General features: G+C 40.0%; 1 protein-coding gene across 4 annotated transcripts; it reads left to right on the top strand.

Annotated features, from left to right (window-relative positions):
* Positions 1 to 232: 232 nt before the first annotated feature.
* On the top strand, positions 233 to 12140 carry gorasp2 (golgi reassembly stacking protein 2). Of its 4 annotated transcripts, none has more exons than XM_066687940.1 (11): positions 233 to 438; positions 2528 to 2608; positions 4311 to 4514; positions 5377 to 5463; positions 5830 to 5978; positions 6088 to 6220; positions 6988 to 7117; positions 7507 to 7593; positions 7719 to 7859; positions 8499 to 8773; positions 10898 to 12140. In XM_066687940.1, the coding sequence occupies exons 1-11, from the start codon at positions 376 to 378 to the stop codon at positions 10907 to 10909; spliced, it is 1362 nt and encodes a 453-aa protein (XP_066544037.1). In that variant the 5' UTR covers positions 233 to 375; the 3' UTR covers positions 10910 to 12140. The 4 variants fall into 4 exon arrangements, with proteins under 4 accessions (XP_066544037.1, XP_066544039.1, XP_066544036.1 ...); XM_066687942.1 differs by having other exon boundaries at positions 8499 to 8731; XM_066687939.1 differs by lacking the exon at positions 10898 to 12140 and having other exon boundaries at positions 234 to 438; positions 8499 to 9460.

The raw sequence follows: 12140 nt of genomic DNA on the forward strand, positions 1-12140 counted from the left end.
TAAAAGCAAGAAACTTAACACCTGGTTTCACAAGAGGCTCTGCTATGAATCATTAAACCTGAAAACTGAATGCATCATGCTTATATCCTATATATATATATTAAAAAAAAGTCCTTAATGTGTGCATTTCCTCACTTCTACATACTACCTAAAGGCCGGATGTCCAGCCACCATAGACTGCAGTGCATCAGCTGCTCTTTGATTTGCGCTCCGGCGGTGCTGCGGACGAAGCGCGATCCCAGCATTCCCGGCCTGCGAGCGACTGCCACGTAACAGCAGTGTGTGTCGCTGGCGCCGGAGTTGGCCGCAGCGCTGCAAGAGAGCCGGAGCCGAGCAGGGACACGTCCGAGCCACACAGTCCAGAAAGCGGCCGACATGGGGGCAGCGCAGAGTGTTGAGATCCCCGGCGGAGGGTCCGAGGGTTACCACGTCCTCAGAGTATGCCATTTCCTGTTTTTATTTTGTGTAAAGGCTCGGGAGCGGGAATAAGCTTTGTAGGGACCCGTTCTCGAGAGCGACCGAGCTCGGCAGAGCTAGCAAACCGGGGCCGGGGATGTGATTGCGGCCTAGTAGTAGCAGCCCCTAAAGTAGCGACGTTGTCGTTTTTTTTTTTCCAGTCGTCACATTAAAGTAACCCATCTTTTGCATACGCAGTTGGCGTCTTTTAAGGGATGGATTAAAATGCATCTGTTTATTGTTGTCATTCATGATCAATTTGCAAAGTCGATGGTAGTCCTTCAGTGTTGTTAGCTGGTTAGTAGTCGGGGAAATGCATCATGTTTGCTAATTTTTTCCACTTCAGGACACTGTGTTCTACGATGTAATGACATTAATAATAATAATACAAATTAACATTTGCTGTGTAGTAAGATGCTAATTTCCTTTGCACTTTTAAATCACAGTGATGGGGAGAGAGAAATCGGTTCCTGCTATGCGTGTCTTACGTGGATATGTATGGTAGGATGGGTTGGGCGATAGCTGTCCTGTCGGTAAAATGTATCAAAACGATCAAAGCCAATGCTAAAGTCAATTGACAATATATTCATGAGATATTATGGATTACCCCTCCCCCCAATTGCAAACCAGTGGTATCGATGTATTGTACACCTGTAAAACCGGTCCACAAACGCAGTAAACAAATGCTTGAGTCTAGGTATGCACTAAGCAGGCCTCTGCAACACTAGCATAGAAAGCAATTTAAGTGCATAGTGTTTGCTTCCTGACAGTTTTCTTTTTTGGGCATAGGGGGCATATCCCATAATATGAAAAGTGTGCAGTTCTCTATCTACCATCTATTTCAAAAGATGACATCATTCAGTAAAAGTGTATCAATAAAATATTTAACTATCCTGAAAACATTAACTGTGCCAGAAAAATACATACACACTTCTTAAAATCCATGTGGCAGTGGTAGATAAGCCTTAGTACAGTTGCATGTTTTGTTCAGGATTACACTGACGTCTGAAAATCTGTCCGGAAACTGACAGCTGTTGTGATGCTGTAGATGTTGAATAGGTGACTGCTGACTATTCAGGTTGTAGGCATTAAACATGAGAGTTTAAAAATCATATTGGCTGTAGTACACTTTTTTGCCTCTATTTTCTAGACAGTTTCAATGGAACTACTTTGCTGAATTTAGATTAATTTATTAGGTGATTTGAAATGTTAATCAGTGGTCCAGTTCAAGTATGGTGTGTACAAAAATACACACACACACACACACACACACACACAAGGAATGCAGTTATATTTTATACTTTATTTAGAATTTGGGTTTTAAGTATTAGTTCTCAGCCATACACACTCGGTAAGAGCAGATGCCAATGAAGACAGGGTGCACTGCTTCCTCACTGTAGTATCTAGAAAGCACCGTGGTTATCAATTAACTGGAGATCAGAGCTTTAAAGTCTTGTCCTACACAGGTTGCAAGGTGTGGTATTTGCCTTGGCAGACTTTCAGGTTTGCAGAATACAGGGTATACATATACACATTAATTACTTGAGTCAAAAAACAAGTGTACACTACTTTTGTCATGATTAAACCCACTTCAAGAGTATAAATGTCAAAACATTAGAATTTCAGGAGAGTTTAACTTTTGCTATAAGCTGCTGCTCATTAAATTGCTGCAAATTTGGTGGATGGACACTTTTTGGAGACCAGAACAGAAATAGGCGATAAATGTATAAAGCAAAAAAAGCATCTTATTGTCATCAGCTTTGTTTATTTCACCATGTCCTCAAAAGCACTAAATTCCCCTCACTATGGGTTTCTCTAATATTGAATGAAAATCAAAAAACAATGTGTATTGTTAATACTTGTAGGAAAAGTTCCTGAAATCTATGCTTTTATACATGCACTGGTGGAAGATTGATTTCCTCTTAATTTTATACTAATTTGAAGCCTTTTAGTTTGGGTTGAATACTAAAAGACTATTCCACTGTGAAGACAAAACTTCACTGCATTTTACTTTTTCAAAAGCTGCGAGAGTCTGAATGAGGGTAACTCACTGCAATTGATCTATCTTCAGGTACAAGAGAATTCTCCTGGACACCGGGCAGGTCTTGAACCCTTCTTTGACTTCATAGTTTCCATTAATAATACACGATTGGTAAGTTTATTTGGTCTTTTATAACATTTTGAATATTGTTCACGACACTTCTTTTCATTTTCACAAAACTTCATTGCATTTTATGGTTGTCTATTTGCTCTTTATTCCATGCAGCTGTATGCACCTCATATTGCACCATGATGAGAGCCATTGGAGGCCTTGCGTAACCTCAAGGTTATGAAATGTGGTCATTAGACTATGATACATAATCCTGCTTTTTATAGACCTGGGCTTGTTCTTCTACAGGGTCTAGATGAAAATATGAGCACCGGTTTATTACCTCTCTTCATCTTAGTGCGAGACTTTGTTTTGTTTGTGTGGATTTACTTAGTTGTACTTAACTTGTACTTAAGTTTAAGTGTGTTGCATAAAACAAGTACAATTTCTTAAGGGGAAGTTAAGGAATCCTACTTAAGTTGATCACATACATGAATATACTTAAGTATTTCCCTTAAGGTAGTTAATGGTTGCAAAAAACAACTTAAGGGTAATTTTAATAATAAAAAAAGGGGGTCCTATTCAGGTACCTTAAAGCCTGTTTATAATGGCCGCATTTCTAAACATTGGACATTAAGATGAAGCTGTGCTTCACATAAGGGTTTTCAGAGATAGAGAGAATCCTTTGGATACACTGGATGATAATGAAAAATGATGAATAACTAAAAACCTAAATGATGAACAATTACCGGAAAAACATATAACAGACTTTATAAAACTTAAATATGTGTGATGCTGGAATCGGATATAGAAGCACAAACTAGATTGTATTGTAATCTATTCAAAATAACACATTTGGAACCTTGTGCAGGATTTGCCTTTAATTGTAAATGTGTGAATGTGCCAGTACAACACGTGTGTGTGTGTGTGTGTGTGTGTGTGTGTGTGTGTGTGTGTGTGTGTGTGGAGGACAGGGAACAAGGTGTTCCTTCTTATTTGTTCTAAATATGTAGACTGAGAGACTAGAGAGGAGTTAATTAACATCTAGACAGACATATTTAAATGCAGGTTTTAAATATTAACATAAATAGTATGAAGTAGTTATATAACCATGCATTTATTTTGTATTTCCAATACACTTTATTTATTAAGTATGTTGACATAAATATTACGTTTTGTTTTGTATACGTAGTTTCTTAACTTCATTTAACTATTTTAAAACTTTACAAACTGTTAATGCTTTAAACTTTTCTAGTTCTCATACGTTTTAATTTTCAGTAGTCCTCTGCAGAGCGACGTTTCGTGCGTTTTACCACAGCCTCCGTTATTTCATCCCACAGTTTGTTAGTGACTGCTGTCTCCTGAGGATTAAATCTAGCTGTCAGCATATTTTTTCAGTTTACTGTATTCGTCAATTAAAACTATCCTCCTTCACACCAGTTGGGGCTTCGTCTCTTTGCCATTTTGCCAATCTTGAGCAGCGTTCTATAAAACAATTATCAGAGGCATCGCACCATTTCTATGGTAAGCGGCCCGCAGTGCTCAGTAAGCTTGCAGTCTATTGGTTGAAGAAAAAGATTAATCGCAAGAGACATAAGGGATTTTTCTAACTCGAGGGGAACAAGGTGGTTTGTGCAACACTCTTAATTCATCCCCTTAGTTAAGGGGGAAATGTCCTTAAGTGAACAACTTAAGAGAATTACTTAAGTTGTTTTATGCAACCGGCCACAGATCTTTATTATTATTTGTATTATGTCCCTGACAGAATAAAGACAATGACACACTCAAAGACCTCTTGAAAGCAAATGTGGAGAAGCCGGTGAAGATGCTGGTGTACAGCAGCAAAACGCTGGAGCTGAGAGAGAGCTCAGTCACCCCGAGCAACATGTGGGGGGGGCAGGGACTACTTGGGGTCAGCATACGTTTCTGCAGCTTCGAGGGTGCCAACGAAAATGTGTGGCACGTACTGGTAAGCATACTCTCTGGCTGGTTACAATTGTATCATGTGACTGCATCATCTAAATGTAGCTTTAAAATGTGAAGGGTGAGTGCTGCTTCAGTTACAGATGGTGGTAATCCTTTGCTTTTGGTTATCTTGGCTGACCCCACCAATTTCATAACTGAGAAGGACCCAGTGTTGCGTATCTGTTTTTGTTTTTCTGTCAGTCAGTTAGTATTAGTAACCATAGTTAATTAATAGTAACTATTACAAAAATACACTGAGTTGTAAGCCTGTTTGCATTAGTGGCCTAATGGATCTTCCAATAATGGTAACATCATTGTGTAACTTGGGTTATGTGGATGTTCTTTCCAAATTAATATCATACAATAGCGGGGTACTTCTAGTCTCTTTTCTTTGGATAGACATCATTTTTAGACTTGAATAAAGCTGTGGTGTAAAATAAAGAGCTAATGTTTGTAGTTCGGCAAGCGTTAATGGTACACACTGCCATCACTGCATTTTTTTTTTTTTTTCCAAATTATTCAAAAACCTGCCTTGAAAAATAATCAAATTTAAATTAGAATCATGATGGGCTCTTAATGTGTGACATATTTGGATTCCAGCCATGAGCAAATGATCCACATCACAGGCTAATTGCACCATCTGTTTAATTTACTGTTGCTGCTTATAAATATTAGCTATTTTGAATCTGCATACAGCTTTGAGAGCACCCAAAAACACACACTAATGTCTGAATTCAGTGCGCTATGTGACAGATAGAGACGTTGAATACTATTTTTATCGCACTATAACTGCATGTAATGAAACTTAGGGACTTCACGTTTACTAGAGTTATTTATTTAATTTTGTGTTTTTTTTTTTTATCCAGGAAGTGGAGCCAAATTCCCCTGCTGCTCTGGCAGGCTTGCGACCTCACACTGATTACATCATTGGGGCGGACACTGTCATGAATGAGGTGCTTAAGCTGTCTTTATTGCACTTTTGCTTATTTTAAACTTTCCTTTCTTCAATATATATTTTCAATAAGCAAATCACATTCACATGTAGTTAGTAGTGACACACCCTTTTAAAAAATATTCAGATATTAAGTGAAAATGTTTTAATAAAAATACACATTACCTTTCTGTATTAGCAGTGTATGTTTTCATGTATTGTAAAATATCACTTAACTGCATTTCTTAACCTTTGTTTTTCTTTGTACTAACACTTTCCCTTTTTGTTTCACTGTGGGAGTGGGGTCTAACGATGCGACATACTTAATCATACGGATGTCTTTGCAGCTGATGATTGATGCAGCTCTACCAAATTCTTTTTCTTAAAGTGTGTTCCTTTCCTGCAGTCGGAGGATCTGTTCTCACTCATTGAAACGCACGAGGGGAAAGGTCTGAAACTCTATGTATACAATACGGACACTGACAATTGTCGAGAAGTTGTCATCACGCCAAACACTGCTTGGGGTGGCGAGGGCAGGTAAGCGTACCCCCCAGGCCACCCCCAGAAACAAATATATAAAAAAATATAAAAAATTTGAAGATCAAATGAGGAAAGGTGTAACACTTCATTGTTTTTCTTTGTAAAGCCTAGGTTGTGGGATAGGCTATGGCTATTTACACAGGATACCCACCCGCCCATTTGAAGAAGGAAAGAAGATTAGCTTACCAGGCCAGATACCCAGTACACCTGTCAGTCCATTTAAAGATGGCTTTACAGAGGTAAGACTTTCTATAATACAACATGCCTTATAATCCACATTATTGCCACTGTAAGACTTTTAAAAGCACAAGCTCCATAGTTGTATAGAGCTCCAAGAACAGGCAACGTTTATAATTGACTGTTTAAGAAACAATTTCCACTTCCAAAATACACTTGATCTAATGGATTTTCTAAACCTTTGTAGAATAAGAAAATCAAAGTAATACATAAATATTTGCCAAATCATTGATTGTCACCAATAGGGTATTGTAAGTACTCAGTACAATTCTGAACGAATCATGGTTTATACCCTCCTAACGTTTCAAATGCCAATATCTAGTATTTTTTTAGTTTTTCCATATTCTACCTTAATTAATGGATAGATCCGTCCTCTGTGCAGTGCGCACACTATTCATCTAGTGCCTCAAAGCTTTTTCGTGTTCATATTGTGAAATTTCAAGCAAAGTGGTCGCCTGCATTTTGTAAATTCCAGATTGTATTCAAACTTTCCTTGGGAGATGAGGCTCCTTTTGCGTCGTTGGGAGCTGTGCTATCGCTCTTGCCATCTGCCTCTGTTGTGTTGCCTGCTTCTGTGCTGGCTTCCTCCGAACGGGAGATGGGAGCGTGTTATTTTCGTATGGAGGACAATTACACAACCCTCATTGTGATGCAAGGCTTGCTGTAGTGCAGGAAGCCGTGACTCCAGCACATGGCTTTAATTGTAAATGACTTTGTTTGATATACATGACCTTTGCCATTTATCAACAATACCGTACATCTTTCTTAGGTGCAGCTTTCAGCTGTTAGTCCTCCGCCGGCTGTGCCTTCTGCACCTGTTGGGTTGGAACAGGGGGTGGCTGGCCTGACCATCAGTTCTGCCCCTACTGCCCCGGCTGTACCTAATGTACTTCATACAGGTAACTATCCTCCGGGTGTACTTTCCTCAAGGTGAATTCTGTGTGTCTGTTTTAGACTGTGAAATAAGAGGTCTGAACATTATTCTCATGTAGATCAGTTCCAACTTACTATGGGTTTGATGGATTTCTATGAATATGCTGCTTTTCTGTCAAATTATGTGATCTGCTTAATCCTGCATGACTTCCAGAGACCTAGAGACTTGATATGTCCTGTCTTTTAGTAACAAGACTGTTCAGAACATAATTTATGAGAATAATGCAATCAGGAATCTACTTCAATGTAGACACACGTTTGAATCTTCCTTTGGAAGCGTGATTAACCTCTTCACTTGTTTTTTTTTTGTTTGTTTTTTTCACCCCCCCCCCCTGTTTTGTTCTCCTCTTGCTAGGTGTCCCAACTGTGCCACTGTTGCCTCCTCAAGTCAGTCCCTCAGTGGGTGGAGTTCCCCATATGAGCCCAGCCACCACGTTACCCGGTGAGAAAGCGAGATAAATGGGATGGGATGTGCAAGCCTAGGAATTTGACTTAATCCGTTTTAAATACACAAAATATCCAATGCTGTTCTCCAGAAATGTTTACATTTTTTCTTTTTCTTCTCAGGCTTGATGCCATTGCCAGCAGGCCTACCCAACCTACCTAACCTACCCAACCTACCCAACCTGCCAAATTTGAATATCACTTTACCAAATCTCACTTCAGTTTCTTTAGCAGGAGTTGGAGGACTCCCATCGTCTACAGCAGGTAAGCTTGAACGGAGTAGGGGAAGCCTTTGGGACTGTTCATTTTTTCGTGTTTGGTATGGCAAAATTTGAGAGTGTAGTGTTTATCCTTGTCCCTACATTCCTTTCTCTTCCTTATCAAAGATTTTAAACAGTTCATTTCCCCCCCGCATTTTTTATGATGTACAAAACAGTTGTATTTTTGAAATTCTTGTTCTTCAGCACAATCGGCCAAGAGTTTTATTATTGTCTTTTTAGTTTTTAGCTGATTATAAGAATTAACCTGCAGGGATGTTTACAGCATTTTTTTAAAAATGTATTTGAAAACTACAGTCTCTTAACTGACACACCTGCAGCCTCATGTCTTGGGGTGTGTCTTTGTTTAGATAAGCACTGTCTGGTTCTCGCATCTCAAATCAAGGAATTCAACTGAAAGTCTTTTGTTAAGGATTGAACGCCCACTTGAAACTCGAGCCTTTATGATGGCACACAATGTCAATTCGTTCAGTCCTACCGAATCTTAGATGCATTTGCGGATGGGGTCTAGGTCTACAGCCAGTAGTCGGAGACAGGAAAGGAATCCTAATTATGAGAATCAGAGTAAAACACACAGTGGTGATGTATTCCCTCCTCCCTTCCTAACGTGCGTTTGTTTTCACAGGATTCGCGCCGCTCGCCCCACTGCCTCCCCTGAACCTGCCCGGGATAGCCCCCCTCTCAATGCCTACTGTATTCCCCACTCAGATGCCCCTTGTCACAGGCATAACGGCCCCCCCGTCTGAGTTTGCACCACCCGTAGTGTCGGTGGCACACGTAGAGCAGACTCCCGCCCTGATCCTGGACGCCACGGCCGCCTCCAAAGCACGGGCTCACGAAACCTCGACAGAGACGACGGTAACCAGTGAAACGCACTCTTCCGAGTCTACAGATGCACAGGTGTCTTCTGAATCCTCCTAACACTAAACTCTTAAATGTGGATGGATTTGTTTAGTATATTTATTTAGCCACAGGAGAGAAACCCACATGATTGTGCAGTATAGGACAGAACAGCCAGCCCAGGAAGGTCCCGTTGGAGTCACGGGGGAATGAGAACAGATGAGGTTCAAGGAAGAGGTGAAATGGAGAGATTATACCCGAGTGTGTTAAAGGAAGCCTGCCAGCCAATTCCTATACAGCTTAGATTTAGGTGTATATTTCCCTCACGTTTTTATTTTCATTTTCATTTAATCTGAACCGATCTACACCTGAGAATTTAAATTCTTTAACATGCATTCGGTGGAAGACTACTGTATGATGGTGAAGAGGTGTCATTTTTTGTTTTGTTTTTTGGTTCTTTAAATGGATTGTAACATTTTTATTACTTATTTTTTATTTGTATTAAATTTAGCATGTACATCGTGCATTTACATGTATAGTCTATTTTCCTTACTTTCTTTTGTCAATAAATAGAGGCCCTTGATTTCATGTAGGTGCTGGGTTACAGCATTCCACTTTACATTCGCTTGGAAAGATAGGCGATGAAATGAAATTGGTGTATAGCTGGAGGCCAGAAGGTGGCGCTGCAGGCCGCCTGTCTTGAAAAACGTTGTTCACATACTCAAGCAATAAACAAATGGAATTTTACACTGTACTGGTCCAGCATTCATACTTTAGTTTCTCTTTCTTCATTGATGTTCAGAAATGATACCATTTGTTCGTATAGCTTTTCTGACCTATACTGTTCCTAACTCAAATCAGCATAGGGGTATTTTCCAATTAAACTTCTCCTCGATATAAAGTGCCAATCAAATCTTGAGATGAACAGTTGTAGAGTGTTTTCTGTTCTGAAAGGCATGATGGGTATTTATACAAATCTTGATCACAGTTTTTGTTAATGGATTATTGTGGTACTGTGCATTCGTCCTATCTTTTATTTTTTTGCTGTCATTGCCTCCTGTTAAGAAGCCAGTGAGGGGTGTTTTTGATTGCATGTATATATTCCATGAAAATATATTCTGATTATGCCGATAGTCATTTTAAAGTTCTGCATCTGTGTTGTTACATATTAATTTCAGATTGAATGTGACTTTTTGATTCGATCATTGTTTTCCACCATGAAGTTTCAGAACTGTCTTAGGGAAGCATGTTAATTTGTTTTCTAGTAAATACCAACATGTTAAAACAGTACGGTGTGATGATGCTGATTTTCTACTCCTGTGCATTTCCTGGGAGAAGTCTTTTCAGGAAATCTCAGTGCGATCTGCCATGGGAAGCAGCTATTCCAGCACAATCTGTATAGGGAACTGAGAACTGCACTGGAACTTGTAACGTGAAATGGCAGCCTAAATAACTCTAATTACACTGGATGTTATGTACTCCATGCTGAAATGAGTGAGCCCGGTGAATTGATGACAATGTATTGTACTGCACGGAGCTCCTCTTACTGTGTCTGTGTGCGATCCCATAAGGAATGCACAAGTCAAAGTTTATTTATAATTTGTCATTCATTAAAATGTACAGAACACACTAGTTTTAACTTGCTGGCTCACGTCTTGTTCGGCTGCAGTGTACAAGTGTTCTGTGCAGTTGTTCAGGTGCCAGTGATGCGTAGCCTCGTCTCTGTACCGGTTTATGCCTTCAAAGCCAGTATCTTATATTCTGACCTTATGTATTTTGACAACTAATGGGTATGGGAATGCTGAAGTGCTGCAAAACAGGCTCATTAAAATTATGCTTGACTACACAGATTGCCAGTGGGGAAGGGAATGCACCTTATTAACTGTAATGATAATGGAATAATGTGCTGAGCATCCCACCACTGTATTCGCATATATATCGGGCTTTAGAGGTTTTTAGCATCCTGAATGATTTGGACAGTCTAGCCCAAGGGAGTTTCATCTCTCTTCTAAGTGTGGAGGTGTGTGTATTGCCACAGTACTGAACTCAAATTTCTCTGAGTATCAATCATAGCTGATTAAAGGACGAATATAGATCTATGTTGGCCTTTGTTTTGGTTTTGATCTGATTTAAGCATTACATGTTATTTGTCTTAATCCTCTTTTCTATGATTTTGTTTTTTAGAAACCAATGTAGATTGACAGAAGAGCTCGCCTACTGCCTGACTTGTTTGCTGAAGTCAGTTATTTTGAATTGACAGAACCCTACACAACTCTTGTCCGTGTACCTTCTCCTTAGTCTTAAGATTGGCTCTGATCTGAAGCTGCACAAGGAAGCCCCTGATTGACCAGACGTTTTTACATATCCTGTAACAGAGCGAGAGAAAAACAGAAACATTGTCTTCTATGTTCCAGAACTACAAGCCACGATGCCGTGACGTTCCGAGGTCATTCCCTGCAGCTCGGCCTGGTCGTTTTAAGCTGTCGCCTCTTTTTTTTGTGCATCTTCCCCTTTTCTCCTGCTCTCTCTGTTTCTACAAAGGTCTACATATTTCTGAACAACAGATCCAGATATTTCATTTAATTGTTTTCAGATGACCAGCTTGTTAGGTAATGTTCTCATCTCTTGTCAGCTCAGTCATGTACATCGCTTCTTTAGGAACCCACCGGTAGTTTTGATCTAGATGTCAATTTACAGCGGTAAATTAGGATTGCGTTAACAAAACAAAGCAGAAGCACTTTTGTGGTGCAAAGCTAAGTAATGTTTAATACGTTTTCTAAAGGAAGGAGTTTAGCTTAACTCCATAAAAAGAAATGTCCCTTTAAGTCAGTATTTTTATGTAAAATAAACCTCAAGCTTAGGAGACTGTGTGTCAGTGATGTGCCTAATGTTGCTAAACGCCGGCCCCCGTTGTCAAGTGGCAGAGCCGGGCTGTCGGCGGATTCCCCCGGCGCTCCGCTGAGTGTGTGTTTCTAATCACTGTGGCAACTGTGTGCTGACACTGCCTCCTACTGTGTCCTTCCACTGAACATTAACTTCCCTCACACATCAATTTAATTAAAAGCGAAAAACAAATTAGCATCGCGATCTCCGAACGAGCAGATACGTCTTCTCCACTTTGAGGCCGGGTTTCCTTAATAGCTGAATTTGTAGATTATTAGGTTTGTGTGTGTCACGCAGGGTTCGGCTCTGCATGTTTATGAGCCGTACGAGCAAGTGACGGTGTCTTCCCTGCGGGGAGGTTGCGCTGCACAGAGTGTGTTGGTGCTGTCGGAGGCAGGAGAATGGCATGCAGGAGGGGGCGGGATGCGTCAGATTGTGGCTACTGGGGATGCTGTGCTGCTCTTTGAACTGGTCTGGTTTGATGAGGGGGTGATGGTTTCTTCATGTACTTCTGTAAAAATAAATTTATTTTTTTTCTTTGCAA

The sequence above is a fragment of the Amia ocellicauda genome, chromosome 16, assembly GCF_036373705.1.
Source record: "Amia ocellicauda isolate fAmiCal2 chromosome 16, fAmiCal2.hap1, whole genome shotgun sequence".
In the NCBI taxonomy this organism is placed as follows: domain Eukaryota; kingdom Metazoa; phylum Chordata; class Actinopteri; order Amiiformes; family Amiidae; genus Amia; species Amia ocellicauda.